This window comes from Phoca vitulina, unplaced genomic scaffold (assembly GCF_004348235.1).
Source record: "Phoca vitulina isolate PV1807 unplaced genomic scaffold, GSC_HSeal_1.0 scaffold49, whole genome shotgun sequence".
Taxonomy (NCBI): domain Eukaryota; kingdom Metazoa; phylum Chordata; class Mammalia; order Carnivora; family Phocidae; genus Phoca; species Phoca vitulina.
In genome coordinates, this window is record NW_022589752.1 from 4,599,238 (window position 1) to 4,618,902 (window position 19,665).

At 38.6% G+C, this 19,665-nt stretch overlaps 1 protein-coding gene across 6 annotated transcripts in view; it reads right to left on the reverse strand.

The window, feature by feature from the left end:
* The window catches only part of ITPR2 (inositol 1,4,5-trisphosphate receptor type 2), a 493,497-nt gene that overhangs the window by 203,190 nt on the left and 270,642 nt on the right, over nucleotides 1-19,665 (reverse strand). For all 6 annotated transcript variants that reach the window (XM_032432655.1, XM_032432656.1, XM_032432658.1 and 3 more), the window contains 2 exons: nucleotides 19,082-19,224; nucleotides 14,014-14,122 (listed from right to left, as the gene is read on the reverse strand). In XM_032432655.1, the coding sequence (XP_032288546.1) occupies nucleotides 14,014-14,122; nucleotides 19,082-19,224 (252 nt within the window). The remainder of the gene's footprint in view (nucleotides 1-14,013; nucleotides 14,123-19,081; nucleotides 19,225-19,665) is intronic.

The window sequence follows — 19,665 nt, forward strand, 5'->3', positions numbered from 1 at the left end:
GCCTCTAGAGATACCAAAATATGAAAATCTCTTCTCCTCTAAATATAATGTTACATGATTCTAGATAGAGCCGAAGACATAACAATTTCATCATATGTTGATAAGTTACTATATTTTCCAATTTATTAACTCTCCTTTAGTAAGAGAGTATCCTGGTTTAAGAAAAAAGGAAAAAAAAAAAACCTAAACCTCTTATGAAAACCTAAGAGCATTCCTCTTGAGATCTTATAATGTATTTTTAAAAACATAGATTAAATTCAATGTTGAAAAGGTAGATTACGGAGGAGAAAAGATCCTCTGGCATTGTGTTCAAATAAACTTCCCTCTCAATTTATCACCAGCTGCGTTTGGTGTCGATGACTGCTAGCAGGCCCCGCAGACAAATATCTATGGGGAAGGCTTTTCATTCTTAAGTTGTTTTATTAATTGAGAAATAATTGAAACAATTTAAAATGTGCTGAAATACTGAGCCTTAAGAGGTAACAACAAAATAAATCAGGAACTACCATGCATAATAAGAACGAGCCCCAAAAGCTGCATGTAGCAATTATAGTGCTTCACACGTGCTACTTAGAGCACAGTAGAGGCCAGTAAAACTTTATCAAGAGTCGCTAAATAACACCCTTTGGTGGAAGGTGGGCTCATCGTATCTTCCATCACAGACTTTGAAATTATCTTCTCATGCAAAGGTATGATTAGAAATTAACATGGATTGGCTGACATTAGTAAACATCTTAAATAGGCGATGCATCGTCCAGTTCAAAATCCTGACCCAGCTTGGGGAGCCTGGGTGGCTCAGTCGGTTAAGCGTCCAACTCTTGATTTTGGCTCAGGTCATGATCTCAGAGTCCTGGGATGGAGCCTGGAGTTGGACTCCCTGCTCAGCGGAGGGTCTACTGGTCTCCCTCTCCCTTTCCCCCTGCTTGTGCTCTCAATCTCTCTCTCTCTCTCCCCCTCCTAAATAAATAAATAAATCTTAAAAAAAAAAAAAATCCTGACCCAGCTCTAAAGCTCCTAATTTCAGGCTGAGAAGGAATAGTTAACTACCTTGGGACTAAATCAATCAAGTACTTGGGGAAGTTAAGTTTAAATGTCTTCCTGAGGTACTTATAAGAGCTGAAGTCAAAGACTGTTTGCAAAATTAATGCAGAAGCAGTATTCCGACAGTAATAAATCTAGTTAAGTAAAGGAAAGGCAAGGAGAATTCAAATGTAAAGGAAAAAAAGCGAGAAAACACAAGCTTTTGAATTAGAAATTCTAGCCTCCAATTTTAAAATAGGCACTTTTCATAAGAAAAACCTTGTTTATTATATTGTGACACAATTATTTAAAGATGGTGCATATAAAGAAGAAAAGAATCCAAAAAGAACAACTTAGATGTCAGTCAAGATTTCAAGGATTAATATTTATGAAAACAATTGGCAAACAATAGTCCATGATCCAAGAACAAAAAATGTTGTAGCAGATGTCTTGTCAAAAGGCTGCAGACGATGAGAAGTAGCATACTCTCGTCCATATGTTTTCTCAGCCTTGAGAAGAGATATCCTCAGTCATTTCAATTTTGGAGAACACAGAGTGCCTGTGTATATAGTGAAGTAGAAGCTTTTTTTGTAAGGGAACTTGGAGCCAAGATTTCTGGTTCCAGTTGGAAAGAGGTGGCATACACAGTTGAGGTTGAACATGAACAGAAAACGAGCCAAATAACTCAAATCATCTAAATAACTCAGTCTGTCAGGAAGAAATTGCAGAAGAAATCAGTATGGTCATTGGTAGTGTCTTGGCCTGCCTGGTATCATTTCCCTTACCTTTTGGCAACAATATTTGGATTCTCTTATGAGAAACCATCCCTCCCCTCATCCACACTGTTTTGTTGGGACTCTGTGTTAATGCCCTATCTTAAACAGCTGCTCAATCGTTGGGCTTGTGACCACGAAATCTGGGGTTAATAAGCAGAGGAAGGGAGCAAACTGAGCAACTGGGAACTCACAGGAGTCAGTGGATCTGTTTAACTAAAAGGACAGTTATAATAGATTTAGCTGAAAGAGCAAGCTGAATGGGAAAAAGTAAAGGTCAGCCAGTGAGATGCCTGAATCGGCTCTTGTGGGAAAGAAGCAGTTCCTGGCGATGAGCGCTTCCAAGGTGTTACAGAAGAAATGGGTGAAGGACTTGGAGACAAAAAGGTCAGTGCAGGTACAGAGGGCAAGGGCCTGGGCAGCCAGCATATTGGATACACAGCCCATGAGGACCAGAGTCACCTCTGATGATAACAGGTGTAGGGGCCAAGACACAGAATGTGAGCCAGGTTCCACAGTCTTAGATGCAGAAAAGGGAAGGACCAGGATGTTGGCAGATGCCAGGATGATGCAGTCAAAGAGCCTTAATCTCGGGGCTCTGGGGTGGCTCAGTCGGTTAAGCATCTGCCTTCAGATCAGGTCATGATCTCAGGGTCCTGGGATCAAGTCCCCCATCGGGCTTCCCTGCTCAGCGGGGAGTCTGCTTCTGCCTCTCCCGCCTCTCCCCCGTGCTCGTGCTCTCTCTCTTTCAAATAAATAAATAAAATCTTAAAAAAAAAAAAAAAAAGAGGAGTAACCTCAAAGGAGCTTTAGAATTTAAAAGAGGGCAGGGGAATCAGGCTACAAGTAACAATGAGAAACAACAGGAACACAAAGCCTCTTTACCTGAGGGAGAAAAAAACTCCACTTGACAGAGCTGCTGAGAAAGCCAGGAAGCCTGAAGGGAGAGTGAGTCTTCATTTAAAGCAAGAAGGTAGAGGGAACCCTTGGAGAAGGAGTTAAGGACACAGGAGTGTTTGCTGAGTGGGACAGAGTGGGACAGGAAGAGCCTGGGAGGCTGAGGAGGAGAGAAATGGCAGGGTCAGGGCAAGGAGACATGGAACGCCATGGCTACATGGGGGCCAGAGCTGGAGGGATATTGTGCTTACACTTTGTGCACTGAATGGGAAAAGCATGGTAGACTTGATATCAACAGCTCCTCTTAAGGGAGTGAGCAATGGGCCTAGCAGTAGCCAGAGGTCTTGTCCAACTCTACCAAGGGAATGAGGGACTCTTAGTCAGTCTGCTTACAGGGCAGCCTATTCGGTGAATGAATAGATGAATAAGCGACCACACACACCATGGTGGTAGGTGGGTAGGTGGTGAGAAGCCTAAAGCAAGCAACCTTCTCCAAGGTATGCCCACATTGGAGATTATTGCTGGTTACCGCTTACCTTTTGGCCAGCACCTCTCGGATTACCACACTCTGGTATTTTGAGAGAAAGTGAAATTAACACAGTACTTGGGATGGAATTTAAGTACATGTCTGTGAGTCACTATCTTCAACATTATGCCATCTATCTGATATTAATAATAAGCATTTGATCTGATTATTATTGTCCACATGCCCTCATTTAGATCTTGTGCCACCAACTCATTATACCAAGCTGCTACGTTGTGTTTATTAACACATCATATTGGTTTCCCCTCTTGCATCACAGTAGAAGCAGTATGGTCTATAATTTGAGTTTTAATTAAAAATGCAGCCAAAGGTTAGGAGCAACTAAGCAAAGATAAACCTCACAGTCGCACTGAGTAATCTGTAAATACTCAAAAATGTGTGTTGTTTCATTGTAACTAAGATTTATCAAAAATGTTTGAGATTTTCAAGCACCAGATAGAATGTGCAAAAACCAAGCCTATTCTGAAAAACTCAGTGCACGGTAGACGTTCAAAATCATTACACACAGAAAGAAATCTCTTAAGGTTTTTTTGTGTTATTTTAAACAGGAAAATCATTTTCCTTTGAAAGCAATGGGTGACAGTCCTACAGCTTTGTAAATTGATCCCAGGAGATAATAAAGACAGTCTCATGTAGTGATAGTAACTATGGGCACTGGAGCTGACACCCTGAGTTTTCACCCTTTTTTCCCTTTTCCTGTGTGACCTTGGTCAAGTTCCTTAACCTTTCTGTGCTACAATTTTCTCAACATGTTGTTATGAAGGTTAAATGAAGTAACACTAGAAAGCATTTATGCAAGCATCTGGCTTTTATAACATAGTAAACATCATAAAAGTGTTAGCTGTTACTATTTCTTAGTGCATGTACCTAAAAGTGGATAAAAATACATTTCCATGGAGGGGGGGTCTGGGTGGCTCAGTCAGTTAAGCATCCAACTCTTGGTTTCAGCTCACTCAGGTCATGATCTCAGGGTCTTGAGATCGAGCCCCGCATCGGGCTCCACACTCAGCGGGGGGTCTGCTTGAAGATTCTCTCTCTGCCCCTCCCCCACTCTCTCAAATAAATAAATCTTTTTTTTTAAAAAGAATACATTTCTTTTTTTTAAATTTTTATTTTAAGATTTCTTGAACCTTCAGATTCAAACTCCTGTAAAAGAAGTAAAAGCCTCAAAGAGGTGGTTTAAAAAGGTAAAAGCAAATTTCAATTATCATTTATTTTCCCCAACATTATTTAATTCTCTCCCATGTGGAAAAGCATCACATGCACAGCAGACTCAGAAAACTTTGATTTACATCCCTGCTCTGTCAGTTACTAATAGTATGGTTCTTACTAGATCATTTTACCCTCTGGGCCTCGGTCTTCTTACTTATAAAATGGAGATTAAAAAATACTTTCTACCTCAGAGAGTACAGTGAGGATCCAAGAGCACACACATAGTTGCTCTGCAAATAGCTTTCCTAGAGTCGCACAGTCAACAAAGTTAAGTAACAACATCAATAATAATAATGGAGCTTTAGTACCTCACATACCAGATTATATATCCCCTCTCTGAGGACCTGTTCAAATAGAAGTTCAGGAATGAATGTACTGATAGAAAGGTAAAATGTATCAGGCCCAATTTGCTTCACGAACTTTCTATGTACCTTTTCCTCCTTACAACAGGAACAACACAGACCAGCTCCAAAGGCCAACTTTCCTTGTGGCAGGAGATCCTGGTGCTACTGGAGATCACAGATGGAAGCTACAGCTAGTTACTCTAGCTGAGCTGACTAACTCAGTGTCCCAGTTTGGATGACTGGGCCTCAGCCTCTCTCCAGAGCCCCAGTTGCTCTGTCATTCATCTGGTTTTACAGTGGGCTTTTCCTCCTTCTTCTGTAGCCTGAGTCACTCACTAGTTCTTCCCGGGTCCCTTTAAGCCCTTCCTGAAAGAGAAGCTCAGTGGCTGGAACCTTCCTCCCACTTGCTTGTTCAGATCTGGTCATCCTTCCTTTGCTCCAGCCTCCTCTGGCTGAGCTCTCACCATTACTGTGTAGGGTCTGGGGACCCTCCACTCCTTCCCCTTTTGTTTTCCAAGTCAGACAGCAACAAACACTATACAGTCCATCCAACACCATGCTTCCTACAAGATAATCTCATCAGCCCTCTATGCCATCGCTCTGTCCACTGCTGGCCCAACTCTGCTTGCCAAGTATCAAGAAATCTGCCACTTCCTGGGCTGCAAAGAGATGTAAAGTGGAACTTGAAGTGATAATTCTAGAAGCTACTTCTTGGATACCACTACTGAAGGTCAATGTATTGTACTTGCAGACAGCCGGTAACATTTATTTCTACCATGTGTGAATAAGTCAGTCCACAAACACTTACTGAACAATGACTATGTGAGGGGAACAATGCTAGACAATGGGAATACCCCAGTGACTAGGATCACCAGTCTCTGCCCTCACTACGTACAACACTTTATGGAGAATGGAGTGGGACTGAAGAGAAATGCAGAACTATACCTTCATGGAATCTCAGCATTGAAAGGCCTTCTGGACATTTCTTCATCTTATGCATCAGATCTATTGAGGAGTTTCTAATTTATTTAAAATAACAACGTAGAGCAAAGAAACTCTTCATAGGCATGATATTAAAATGTCTATGCTAATAAGACAGGTACGATTTTATAAGTGCTGAAAGGGTTACAAACTAAAATAACATGAAGTTCAAAGAAAATAATCAGGAAATGCTTCCTAACAGGAGTTTGTTTAACTTAGATTTAGGCGGAAGAAACTATCATAATTTCATAATATATTAATCTTCATGCATTTTTCTTTTTGTTCTTTTTTCTTCCATTACAATACCATCTTTCACCTACAATCATTAACTACCAAATGTCTTACACTTACTAGCAGCAATGAGTGGTTGGCTAACTTTTGAGTACCGATGATGTTTTCATCATGATCTTTTTAGTCATTGATCTCTACAGAATCACAGCATATCCCAAAAACCACTGAAGCAATGATGTTACCATGTCGGATTTTTAAATGGAAAAGTAAAGGCAAGGTGTAATAAAGAATTTTGTAAATTGTTGCAATAATGAGATTACAATGACTATAACCTGGTAAATTTAGCAATTTTATGGCTTAACAAGTGACCGGCCAGCTCAGCAATTGAAAGAAGTAAATTTCTAAAAATTTTTGCTTTTATGCCCACCTTAATGATCACAGTCTTTTTGCCTAGATGAAAATATAAAATAAAGATTCCAAAGTTAAAGAGTATATTAATTATGTTTCTAAAACAGATCTTTTATTGTAAGGAGATATCACATATTTTCATATTTCCAAACATTTAGTTACCTAAATTTAAACACCACATAATACAATTTACAGGTGATTAAGATAGCACAACATATCTGCAACATCACTTATTGTACCTAGTTTAAAACAGCATTAGAACATTGCAAAAAAAAATAATAATAATAACTGCACTCACCTCTAAAGTGTATTTAATAAGATAGTCTACAAAATGCAGCTGATGCTAAAAACTGAAATTTATTTCCCCTTAGCAAAACAGTTATTACCAAATTCTTAGGCTGCTGTGCACTCTGTATAGCAATTCTACTTAAATTTGTTTATTTGCCTGCTAGAAAGTGAAATGAGTATATGCATAGAGGGTGAATGATTCTGCACAGACTCTTACTACAAGAGGAGCTTGATACAATTTACAAATTTGCAACAATGTGATTACTGCCGAGACTGACAGGTCTGCATATTTGATGTAGGAGGTAAATTCCTTGGTATAATTCTGGCTTATTCTTTTTTGCTGCTCCTCAAAATCAGAAATAAAAGATTAGTTACAATGATTTTTTTTCCGTGCCGGGAAAAGAATAAATTCTTGTTAACTCAGCTGACAGTAAATTTTAGAGTTAAAAAAAAAATGATGGAAGATATCTTAAAAATAACCAAAGGCATCATTTCTTAAAGACCTTTATTCCATATCACTCCAGATACCAACTTTTAAATCAAGAAGCCACTATCTGCCATCATTGTTCAATGTGTAAATACCACCTACCCCACTTGGGCATTTGTAAAGATCACAGCTCTCAATTAGACGCTGTGCCGTTTGTTGAATGCCACATTTCCGCAAGGGGCTGCCTATGATGGTCATCTTATAAAGTACAGTTTAAAACTTTTAAATCTAATATGCAGGGTCCCAACAGCTCAGGCTATGATCACAAGGTGGGATGTGGGGAGCTCTGATAATGATCTGTAGGTCTGTAACAATAAACCTGAAAAATCCCACAACTATTGCATCATACTGTTCCCAACTTTCCCAAGTTCTTAACTTGGTCTAAAATCTCAAGCTTTTTCCTTAGTAACCTGCTGAATAATGGTTTATGCTTCCCAATACATATGTATGCAAATTTCATTAAGAATAAAATCAAAGAGCTTCTCATTTTATTTAGCTGAATATCTGAGCAAATAAAAGGTCATGATTTCAAGTCATATATCCTGTTTGGCTCTAATATGCTCATTAAGAGTGTGAGCTCAAGAGCCAAAATGTTTGGGCTGGAATACCAGCTCTCTTCCACCTGTCGGATGTGTGACCTTATATTCTATACCTGTTTCCTCACTAGTAAAAGAGAGGTAATAATGCCTCCTACCACATGGGCTTGAAGATGAAAATAAGATAATACATAGATCAGGGACAGTATCTGATATATAGTAAGCTCCCAATAAATGCTAGCTGTTACCACTTTATAAAAATCAGTGCATAAAACCACTCCATAGCTATTATAGAGGCAGTTTCTATTAATTCCAAGGATATACATATAGCATTGTAACCTGAACATTTTAAGAATATTGAATTTGACTGAAATATCTTTGTTGTCCTGTAGATCATATGTATGTCAGTGTAACTTATGAGTAGATAGCAACATATTCTCAGGGGAAATTATGATTGGCATTCTAAATAGGTCAACTTCTTTGACTACAGCATAAGGAAAGTACCTTTAAATTACCAGTTCCACAAGCCATCAGCAAATATTTTCAGTACGAGTTATCTTTTCCAGTTCTAAAGTACAGAAGCTACAAACGTTACATATTTAGGATCAGAGCTTATAGACATCTATATTTATGATTTATATATGGTTCTCCCTTTTTATGAGAGGAATAATTTGTAATGCTCTATAAATCTTCTTGGACATGTATACTAAAGAGTATAAGATGAGAGGGAAAAAAAATCCTTAAAACCAAACCAATCCTCTGAACACAGTCCTTCTTTGTTCCCTGCTCCCGCTCATCAGACCACCTCTAACCAACCCCCAGAGCTTGTGCCTCCATTACCACCTCAGGTAAACCCTTACTCAGATCTGGACCTGAAATGTCTTTAAATACACAAAACGATGGTGTGGTGCTATGATCACTCTGCTCTGTTCAACAGCACACATATCCTATCAGATATTTCTTTTTTGTGGTAGAGAGGTCATAGAAATAAGAGTAGGACAAAATGGCTTTCAGGATTGAGACCCTTGAAATCATACTGCCCTAAAGCCATTTTATTTAATTTTTTTAAGATTTTATTTACTTATTTCAGAGAGCGAGAGCGTGCATGAGTAGGGGGAAGGGGCAGAGGGAGAGGGAGAAGCAGACTCCCCACTGAGCAGGGAGCCGGATGTGGGGCTCCATCCCAGGACCCCGGGATCATGACCTGAGGCGAAGGCAGATGCTCAACCAACTGAGCCACCCAGGCGCCCCCCCCAAAGCCATTTTAAAACATTCCTTCTTTTCCCTTTCCCTCCCCAAACTGTCAACATACATACCCTTACATGGCATTTTTTTTTTAAACTCTGGTAATTTTTCCCTTTAAGGACTTTCTATATACACCTTTCATGTTTTATCCTTCAATAAAATTAAGTACTATAACTTATAGTATGACATACAGTACATATATGATGACTAGGTGATTCACACAGAGACACACATAACAGAAAATTAAATTCTTCTCTACTTATATTATTCTATTGAGACTCTTCAAGATATTGCCCATCCACATTTTATATCTCAAAGTTTTGGCACAAACTAAGAAACATGAAACAAAAAGAATATTAAGTAAAATTCATCTAGGAATTGCCATCAGAGTATTATAAATTGTAAATGTTTTTTAAAATAATTGACTAAATACCAGATAAAATGTAGTTACATGATGATTTTACTTAAGGCGAACAAAATCAGAAAGCTGGGATCTTAAAGTTGGAAATTGTTTCAACCATGAAGCAAATTTATGCTTCATTGCTCCATTTTTTTTTTATTTTACCAGCTACACAAACATACACACCTTCTGATATTAGAAACCAAAGGAAGATTAATGTAAATGGCAATTTTTTAAGGTTTTAAATTTAAATAGGTGGAGTCTGAAACGTATCCCCACGCTTTTTAAAAAGTTCACGATACACCGCTTCGTTTTTACAGAAGACCCACCCTAGTACCTGTTTCCGCTCACTGAAAGAAATCTGAAGATTTTCACTTTTATAAAAAAAAAAAAGGCAGGGGCGCCTGGGTGGCTCAGTTGGTTGAGCGACTGCCTTCGGCTCAGGTCATGATCCTGGAGTCCCTGGATCCAGTCCCGCATCGGGCTCCCTGCTCGGCGGGGAGCCTGCTTCTCCCTATGACCCTCACCCCTCTCATGTGCTCTCTCTCTCTCTCTCATTCTCTCTGTCTCAAATAAATAAATAAGGTCTTTAGAAAAAAAAAAAAAAAGGCAAAAAGCGAAAATGGTGTTCAGCATTTGTTTTGCCGCAGAGCCCTGATGGAGGCAGCGAGCACCCCAAACAGCGAGTGGCGCCCCCAAGCTCCTTCCCCTGGAACCACACTCAGCGTCTCAGCATCAAGCCCCCAGAGTTGTTTTTTTTTTTTTATTTTTTTTATTTTTATTTTTTTAAAGATTTTATTTATTTATTTGACAGAGAGAGAGATAGCTAGAGCAGGAACACAAGCAGGGGGAGTGGGAGAGGGAGAGGCAGGCTTCCCACCGAGCAGGGAGCCCGATGCGGGGCTCGATCCCAGGACCCCGGGATCATGACCTGAGCCGAAGGCAGACGCTTAACGACTGAGCCACCCAGGCGCCCCAAGCCCCCAGAGTTTTGAACTGTCTGTGAGCAGCCGTGCTTTCTTTCAATTTAGTCTGTGCATTTGTTAGCAAGAGATGTCCCAAGGTATCAGAAAAGCCTAAGACAGGTTATATCTTAGGTCTAGGAATGCATAAACACTTTCCATATAAATTAATGGTAATCACTTATTTGCTTTATACCATTTTGGCCTATGAAAGGTTTTATAGGAACACTACTTTGGGATAGCAGGGGAAACGTGTATTAGGATAGCTAGTGCGGGAAAACCCTGGTACCTGCTGTGAATTCTCTGTTTTGATTTACTTCTGAGAGATCTTTTGGAAATGCTTCGAACACAAACAGTAGAAAACCAGTTGATGGTAGAAATCCAGTTATTAGACAACCAGATATTAGGTACCCTCTGTGACTTAATGCCATTCCAAGTGTCTCCATGTTTTTTTGTTATATTCATTCACATTTAAACTGTCCTACATAGCAATTTTCATCAGCCACAAGTAAACTCTCCATCTACATACTCCATGTCATCTCTGTCAGTAAAAGAATCGTTGTGATATATTGAACGGTGGCATACCCCAACTCTGTCTATGCCCTAACTACCAGAACCAGTGAATATGTGACCTTGCAAGGCAAAAGGACTTTGCAGGTGTGATGAAGAATCTTGAGATAGGGAGAACAGACGGGATTATCAAGGTGGGTCCAATATAACTGTAATTACAAGAGGGAGGCAGAAGGGTCAGAGTGAGAGATGTGATAATGGAGTGTGTGTGTGTGGGGGGGGGTGGTTGAAAGATGCTATCCTGCTGGCTTTGAAGATGGAGAACCGAGTCATGAGCCAAGGAATGAAGGAGGCCTCTAGAAACTAGAAAAGGCAAAGAAAGTCTCCCTTAGAGTCTCCAGATAGAATATACCCCTGCCAATACCTTGATTTTCAGCTTTTGACCTCCAAAACTGTAAGATAAATTTTGGTAAATGGAAAACTAATACAATCATGAAAACACAGACACCTATAATCCTGCTACTGATAATCAGGGTTTTTTTTCTGAGAGCACACAATGAGTTGTAGAATATCTTTGGCCGGTTTCTGAATCTGTTACCCAGCGCCATTTCACCCAGACTGGTGAATCATTTCACTCTGCCCCCTCCCCCCCTGCCCCCGACATGAATAATTGAGCCAAGTAAAGTCCTGGTCTGGCATTTACTGTGTGACCTCAGGTAAATCACATACTGTCTCTGGGTCTCCATGACATCCTTTATAAATGCTTGGACTAAATACTCAGAAATAGCCGGAAGCATCCTAAAAGGGAGGCACAGTGTATTTTGGTAATTCTATTGAGAAAGTAATCACCACTGGACGGAACAAGTGATAAGTACTACCCATTAGAGCTCCTCCACAAAGATAACACTGGGGGTTTTGGAGGTTTGTTTGGATTTTAGCAATACATGATTCCAAATGTAGCCAGGTTTGGTGCAGGATTAGCCTGAGGCACATTGCAGGCACACAATAGCACAGATTTCTGGAGGCTAATGGATGAGGAAGGGTGGGGGCAAAAAGCACTGGGGACATTATGGAGGGTCTGGAACACCAAGGCAGTGCAGAGCCCCTGACAGTTTCTGAAAGACTCTTATGATCTCTGCAAACTATATTCCATGAGTCCACTAGCATGTGAATTGTACCTCACAGTGGCCCCTGGCAAGCTGTGTCATTCCTCTCCTTATCCCCATCGCCCAGGCACAATGCCAGCATTAAATATTGTTCATAGTATATGTGTTAAGTGACTGAGTGAATAACCCCAACTAGCCTTTCTCATCTTAAGTCTTCCCTTAGGGCTATGTCTTGCTGGGGCCATTCACCCTCATATCATATGAGAATGGTGCCTCTTGGACTTTGGAAAACAGCAGCTCTAGCTTCTTTCAAGCTCTGCCTCAGAGAGGTGGACTACTGGAGTTTTCTAGCAAGAGATAATGAGAGTCTGAACTAGTGATAGCAGTGGGAATGGAAAGGAGATTTATTCTAGGGTGGTTTGGGAGATACACTCTAATACTCTTGACTAGTCAAAGTAAAATCTTTTTTTTTTTTTAAGATTTTATTTATTTATTTGAGAGAGAGAGAGAGAGAGAGAGAGAGCATGCAGCAGAGGGAGAGGGAGAAGCAGAGGGAGAGAGAGAAGCAGGCTCCCCGCCGAGCAGGGAGCCTGACGTGGGGCTCGACCCCAGGACCTGAGATCATGACCTGAGCCGAAGGCAGACGCTTAACCAACTGAGCCACTCAGGTGCCCCTCAAAGTAAAATCTTACTTTATTTCTTTCTTATTTTCTTTAGAGCTGTTCCATAATAATCTGTTATATAAAATCGGAACTCTTACGTATCTCCTGTTAAGCACAAGTTACTATTACTGTAAACCTCACTCTTCTGTCAAAATTTATATTGACCCCATTTTTCTATTTTAGGATCTAGTACTTTAATCAAAATCAAACCAGCTATAGCAGTATTTAAAGAACCAGAGAAAGAAAACAATAAAGTCTGAAATTGACTATTTTTTACAAGCGTACCAAATACTCAGACTTATAAGCATTTTTCTTGAGTCCTAGAAACATTGTGTCATAGAAACATTTGCCAAAATTGCACTGACCACCTTTATTTCTGTAATGTGCTTCCCAAACATAGTTTAAATGATGAAGAGAACTAATGCAAAGCAAAAGTCATTTTGATTATAAAGCAAGCATCTGATTCAAATGGAGTAGTTTGAAGTTATGCCCCTTCTATTAATATCCAAGATTCCATTGCATTTCTTTTCTACAAGATTAAATTAAAAAAAAAACAACCCTGACAATATGATCTTTTTGGAATTAGATAGCATATACATAAATTAATAAATAAAATTCTTCCTATTTTAAACATATCAGATGATTAGTACTTACAGAATCAGACCAAAAAGTTATTAAGGAACATGGTACAAATTTTGTTTGCTACCTAACATATAAGTATAGGTAGCTAGCTAAAAAAAACAAAAAACAAAAAACAAAAAAACCCCACCTCACTGGATTTATATTTTATATTTAAGTGTATCACCTTGGGTATTAGACATGCTGCTAGCTCTATCTTAATGAGCACCTGAGCTGTCATTTTTAGTAACAGAATGACAATTATTATCTATAAGTTATATTCCCTGAAAATCAATACTTAAATTAATATAGGTAAGAATAGAAACTTACTATTCCACTTACAAAAAAATATTATTATTTTATAATACATGGCATAATATTATAGAAAACAAAAGTGACATATATTTACAATAAAAGATCAACATATGCCCAAACGCATAGACCATTTTAATATGCAGCAGAACTTTATACAGAATTTTAATAATGAATCTCAGTTGTTCATTGTAAAAAAAAAAATCATTTGGTCTATATGAGAAAATACACATATTGAAGATAAAATATAATAAAACAAATGAGCCAAATACTTGGGCCATTCTAATCTTAGTTTTTTCTCAATTCAAAGCAGACATGAAAGATGAATACCAAACAAACAAATTATCTAATTCATCTAAGTACGTATGCCATCAGAATGTAATATAAGCAATCATCTCATAGCCCACGTAATTCATTGGTTATGGCATACTAGAAATTCTACTTTATTTTCAAATACTAAAAATTAAAAATATATACCTCTTCCACAAAGCTGTCTTTCTTCTCTAGCATTTCTCGTAAAGTCTGAAGAATTTTAATGCACAGCTTTTCTTCTTTCTCCATTAGTTTCTTTGTATGATTAATCAACCTTAAAGCAGAATATTAAGTCTTAAATACAACAGTGCTTTCTCTTCAGTCTGTATACTAACATCATATACTAGAGGGGAAAGAGTCACATTATTATTTGAGAATATGAAGTAAACATGATACCTATTTTCAAAACTTTTAAAATTACACTTCAGCTCACAGACTTTGTATTATAAAACATCCTTTGCTTTACAGGCAGTATATCTCAGTGCTTTTAAATTTATTCAAGTAGCATACTTTTAGTGGGACACAATGCTCTAAAAGACAATGAGACACTGATTATCTTTAATCCCATCATATGAACTAAGCCAACTTTACTAGTAGAGAAACGGGAATATTTGCAGCAAATTACATTTTATTATATTATGTTATACTATATTATTTTCTATAGACTATATTACCTTAATTATATAGGTTCAGTAGCAGTATACAACACTGCAACCTTAGCACAATGGGCTGTTTTCCAGTTTCTGTTAATAATAATAATAATGTGCTATTTTTCACTACTAGGGCTTGGTAGAAACAGGCAGTTTTGTGATCAGAAGCAAAAAACCACCACAACAAAGTAACATCAAGACAGTCTAGCCATGTACTATTTTTACTATAATGTGGGCAAAAATTCTAATTTTATAGTGATAACCTTTGCACTGGTATTCTGTCAGAAGAAAAGTTTGAGGATCATAGTTATATACCATCCTCAAGAACTCAAAATCAAGTAAAATGTTTATAATCAGAATGCATAGCTTATCATATATAACTCTGAAAAAGCTAGTTCTCACAATGACCCTGTGAGACATGTCTTCCTAGAAAAACAGAATGATGTCAAACATAATGGAATGGCCCCATTTCAGTGACATAACAGGAGCACCATGGGACATAACCCTCAGGAAAAGTGAGCTTTCACTAGAAAATGACTAGTCAGACCTTATCAGGTGTCAAGGTGAAGTCCTAGGACTACCCATGGATTCTCTCAATTCATCCTCCCAACAAGCCAATGCCACAGGTTCTATTACGTGGCTCATGAGAAAACAGAGGGCCAGAGACATAAAGCAACTTGCCTGTAGTGACACAATCATTGAGTGGTGGGATCTGGAAATAGACCCATGTCCATCTGACCACAGAGCCAAGATTGTGAAGCACCATTCTGTGGTGACATGACCCATTTACTAATCTCTTGAGTCCCAGAGTTACTGTGAAGAGAGTCCCCACTCAGCCACCTCTTATGTGATATGGTAAGTGTTTCAACACAGGTAACGGCAAATGCCATAAACTAGACAAAGAAACTACTACATTCTTTGGGGAAGTTTCCTAGGGCTGATAAAAGGTTCCAGTGAAGAGATAACTTTTAACGATGAAGATTTCACCTGGCAGGAAAAGGTGGAGAGAGAAGGCGTCCTTTAAAAGGGAACAATATGAACAAAGGGCAGAGGCAGAAAGCTGACCTTCCTGTCCAGGAAATGATAAATACTCCATCTCCAGCTGACACGTGAAGACATAAAAGAAGAGAGGATAAGACATGCAATCTGAACAGAAGGAACGGGCAATATTACGCTAAAGAGTCTGGAATGTACGCTATAGAAAATAGGGGACCTCTGTTTTAAAGGACCTGAATGACCCTGCCTACATGTGAAAGATAACATGGAAGAGTAAGAACAAAGCAAGGGATGCACAGGGCATGTGATGGGGTAATCTACAAGAAGCAATATAGAAATAAAATAGCCAGGACTTGGTAAGTAATGACAAATCAGAAATGGAAGAAGAAGAGGAAGGGCAGATGACAGACACCTGAAATTTATGGACAGGGTGAGTGAACGGACAGGGATACTTTTAAATGATACCCAGGCCATGCTGAAGGAGTGGCACACAGTGAAGGAAGGAACAGTGATTTCCTTTCAGACATGTGATCAGGTTCAGCAGGCAGAATAATTGTTCTCAAGTTCTCCTTGCAAGGAAAACACCTGCCGTCCTGAAACTTCTGCTGTTTTGTCCTTTCTTTTGTGTGGTAGTCCTTGAATGCATGAACATAGTTTTGGTGGGCATCGTAAATTTCCTTTGATTTTTTTTTTTTTCTCTCAGGCTATTTTAATTTTCTTTAACTTTTCTTTAGATAAATATTTCATTCACCAACCATTTGAAAACATCAAGCATAAGGGTGAATACCATTTGCTAGGAATTTATACAAAGTATTCATCCATTACATAATGTCTGGTTGAGTAAAATCTGTGGCCTTCTACATCAAAAACTAATGATGTAATGTATGGTGATTAACATAACATAATAAAATTAAATTAAAAATAAATAAATAAATAAAAATAAAGTCTGTGGCCTTCTAATATTGCTTTCTATGATCTAAGGAAAAAATAAGTTTCACGAAAAAATGCACCATATAAGTACATGTGTGTAGTGTATTAAACTAACACAAAAGTTATATATGAGATGCACTCTGATATTTTATATTTTTTAATTCATTTTTTATGGTTGCCTCTGCTCCCTAAATTAACTTTTAAACCCATTAATGAATCACATCCCACAGTTTGATAAACTATGAGATTATCCTTCATAAGGGAGGAGTGAGTGTTAATTTGAATAGATTGTAACCAGACGTCTTAAAGGTTAACACCCACATTGACTTATTCTCTCTTTATTCTCTTCTGTCTCAATTTATGTGACAAAGTAGATATGGGAATTTGGGATCTTTCCTGGGATCTACCCCTTACATTCTCCAGCAGACCCATCTGAGTCAACAAGTTCCAAGAATTAAATTCATTTGAGGAAGTCGGAGGCCCCACGAAGGCCTTGGACCTAAGCTCTCTTCTCCAGCTAAGCTTTACCAGAGAGCTCTGCACAGTAATACAGGGCCCCTTGCATAGCTATTAATAAAGTTGGATTCTAACTTTCTTAGACATCCCTGCAAATAAAACCCTTGGTTCTTCACAGAGTTAGGGAAGGAGTAGGAAAAGCATTAGAGCAGAAAACAGACATTCTTGAGTCACTGGCCATACTACAATCATAATAGCACAAAAATCTCTTCTCTAACCACAAAAGTATGTGACATCTTTTTTTTCCATCTGAGTGTAGTATCTGTAATATGTTCCTACTATTATATTGCTCCGTTTCTCTCCTTTTCGGTACCTGGTGTTGCAACAGATTTGCTTTTAGCACATGTTCAGCTCAGGCCAATATTTTCTTGGCATTGTGAGTCACTCTATGTCATCTTTACATAGACCTACATCTTTAAGTTCTCGACCGGTGAAATCCAACATAACTTTTTCTGCAATAATTGAGACATTCTCTATCTGTGCTATCAAATTTGTTGGCCACTAGCCACATATGGCTATTAAGCACTTAAAATGTGGCAAATGTGACAGGAACTGAATATTTTCTTTATATATTTTTATTAATTTAAATTTTAACTTAAAAAGCTATGTGTAGCTAGTAACTACCATACTGACAGCCTAATTCTTGACATTGAAGCAGCAAACTTTTTTTCTAAAGAGCCAAAGAATAAACATTTTGGGCTTGTTAGGCCACAAAATCTCTGTGGCAACTAGATGACAATACTATAATAGCCACAGACAACATGTGAATCAAAGTGTGTAGCTGTGTTTCAATAAAACTTTATTCGCAAAAATCATCAAAAGGACCAATTTACCCCGAAGGCCAGGGTTCGCCAGCCCCTGTCCTAGACTATCAAGTCTCTGGGACACATCTATAGTATCATAATAATTTCCTGGACTTACAATTCTCGATTACTACCCGCTTTTTAATTCACATTCTATGCATTGATATACATTCACAGGAGGTAAAGGATATTTCTCAAAGGCCCTATTACTAGTGAATACCTCTACTTAATTTTTTTTTCTAATGGCTTCCATGGTTATCAGTTTTGCAGATACACTGGACCTCCTCACTTAAAAATTCTTATCAGAAGACTGGCAAGTGTCCAGACGAACACATTCTTCCTAGTCCCTATAGGACATAGTGGGTCTAGAGCCAAGAATCCATGATTCTGGCTATAATACAGAAACCCTGCCTATTCTTCAAAATGATTCCTGCAGTCAGTTCTTCTCATCCCATATCTTGTTTTCTCTCCACAAATCCCAGCTTTAACTGGTAAAAGGAAGGAACACACTTCTTGTGTCCCCCAGTCCTTCCATTTTTACCTCAAGTGCATCACAGTCAATGGAGGGGGTTTTAGCAATATCCTCAACCATGTAGGAATTAGCTGTGATAGATATGGTCAAGGGGTTAGCAAGTACCTCTGACTGGCCATCTTGAATGAATCACTCAATGAGTGCCCTCACATTAAGACATGGCTCTTTTTTTCTGGAGCTAGTTACACTTTCTCTCGCAACTCAAATCTTCTGAGGGAAATAAGTAGATGAGAGGCTGCAGATGAGGCTGATCAAGGCGGCATGGCAGAGGGCTGTGTGGAGACGTCATAGCTCTTCATCTAAAGCATGCCTCAGCCTTCCCACCACTAAAATGAGGCTGAGTCCTCAATCTCACAGAGTGTTGGTGCAGATAGATTCAAGAGGTAAGCACATGGAGGACAATAACACACACAGCAAGACCTCAGTAAATGCTAGTTTCCCCTTCTTTCCATTATGTTAATGAAAATAAGTGACTTTAAACAAGAATCTTTTTGAAGGTCACACCACATACTGTGTGTGGGAATAGAGAGGAATAGAGAGGAATGAGAACTTATTTCATGTGATATTTCATGCCCAATAATGACGTTTTATTTTCAGTAAACTTTAGTAAAATATAACTTGACCTTCACCAAAATAAAATTTCAATTGACTCAAATTAATGATTTTGAAAGTGTATTTTAACATGGATTTTAGATCTTTCACATATTCTGTGGACTGTCATGTACCAGCAGAGTAAAAAGCGGGAATGTATTAGAGGCCATCTCGGCTTGGTAACACTAGCAGAATCTCAGATTGTACCCACTTACTTGGACATGAAAGCACCACATCTTATTCTTGCATCACTCCCCTCGGGGAACAGTAGTTCTGGACTGTACAACACATCAACCAACACTGAGAATTCAGCCTGCATCATTGGGCTGAACTGTTGTTCCAACGAGGCCACTACATCCTAAGGAATAAAGCACAAGGGAACCCACATGAAGACCTAAGTCAGATTTCATCATTTGAAGATATGACAAGTCTAAGAATACTAACCAGAAATAAGACGTGGGAATTTCAGAGATGTACCCTACCTTCCCGTGGCATCAAAGGTCTGTGCTTAAAGTATAGTCTGGTTGTCTGTATGAATATTGCTTTGGTCACCTTTTTCATTTATAAGATAAGAGAGGGGTGGGTAGGTATATGATTTCTAAGGATATTTATACAAGGGGAAAAGTGAGTGAAGCCACTGTTACAAGCCCTGCAGTATCTAGGATTTTAATGGAGACACGATAGGTATTCAGCAAATCAGAATAAATTGGGGTATGCTTGAGGAACAGCTTAAAGATTCCATATGTATTTCTGGTCATCTGGAACTAACCGTATCTTCCACTGGAGAAATTCCTCGATA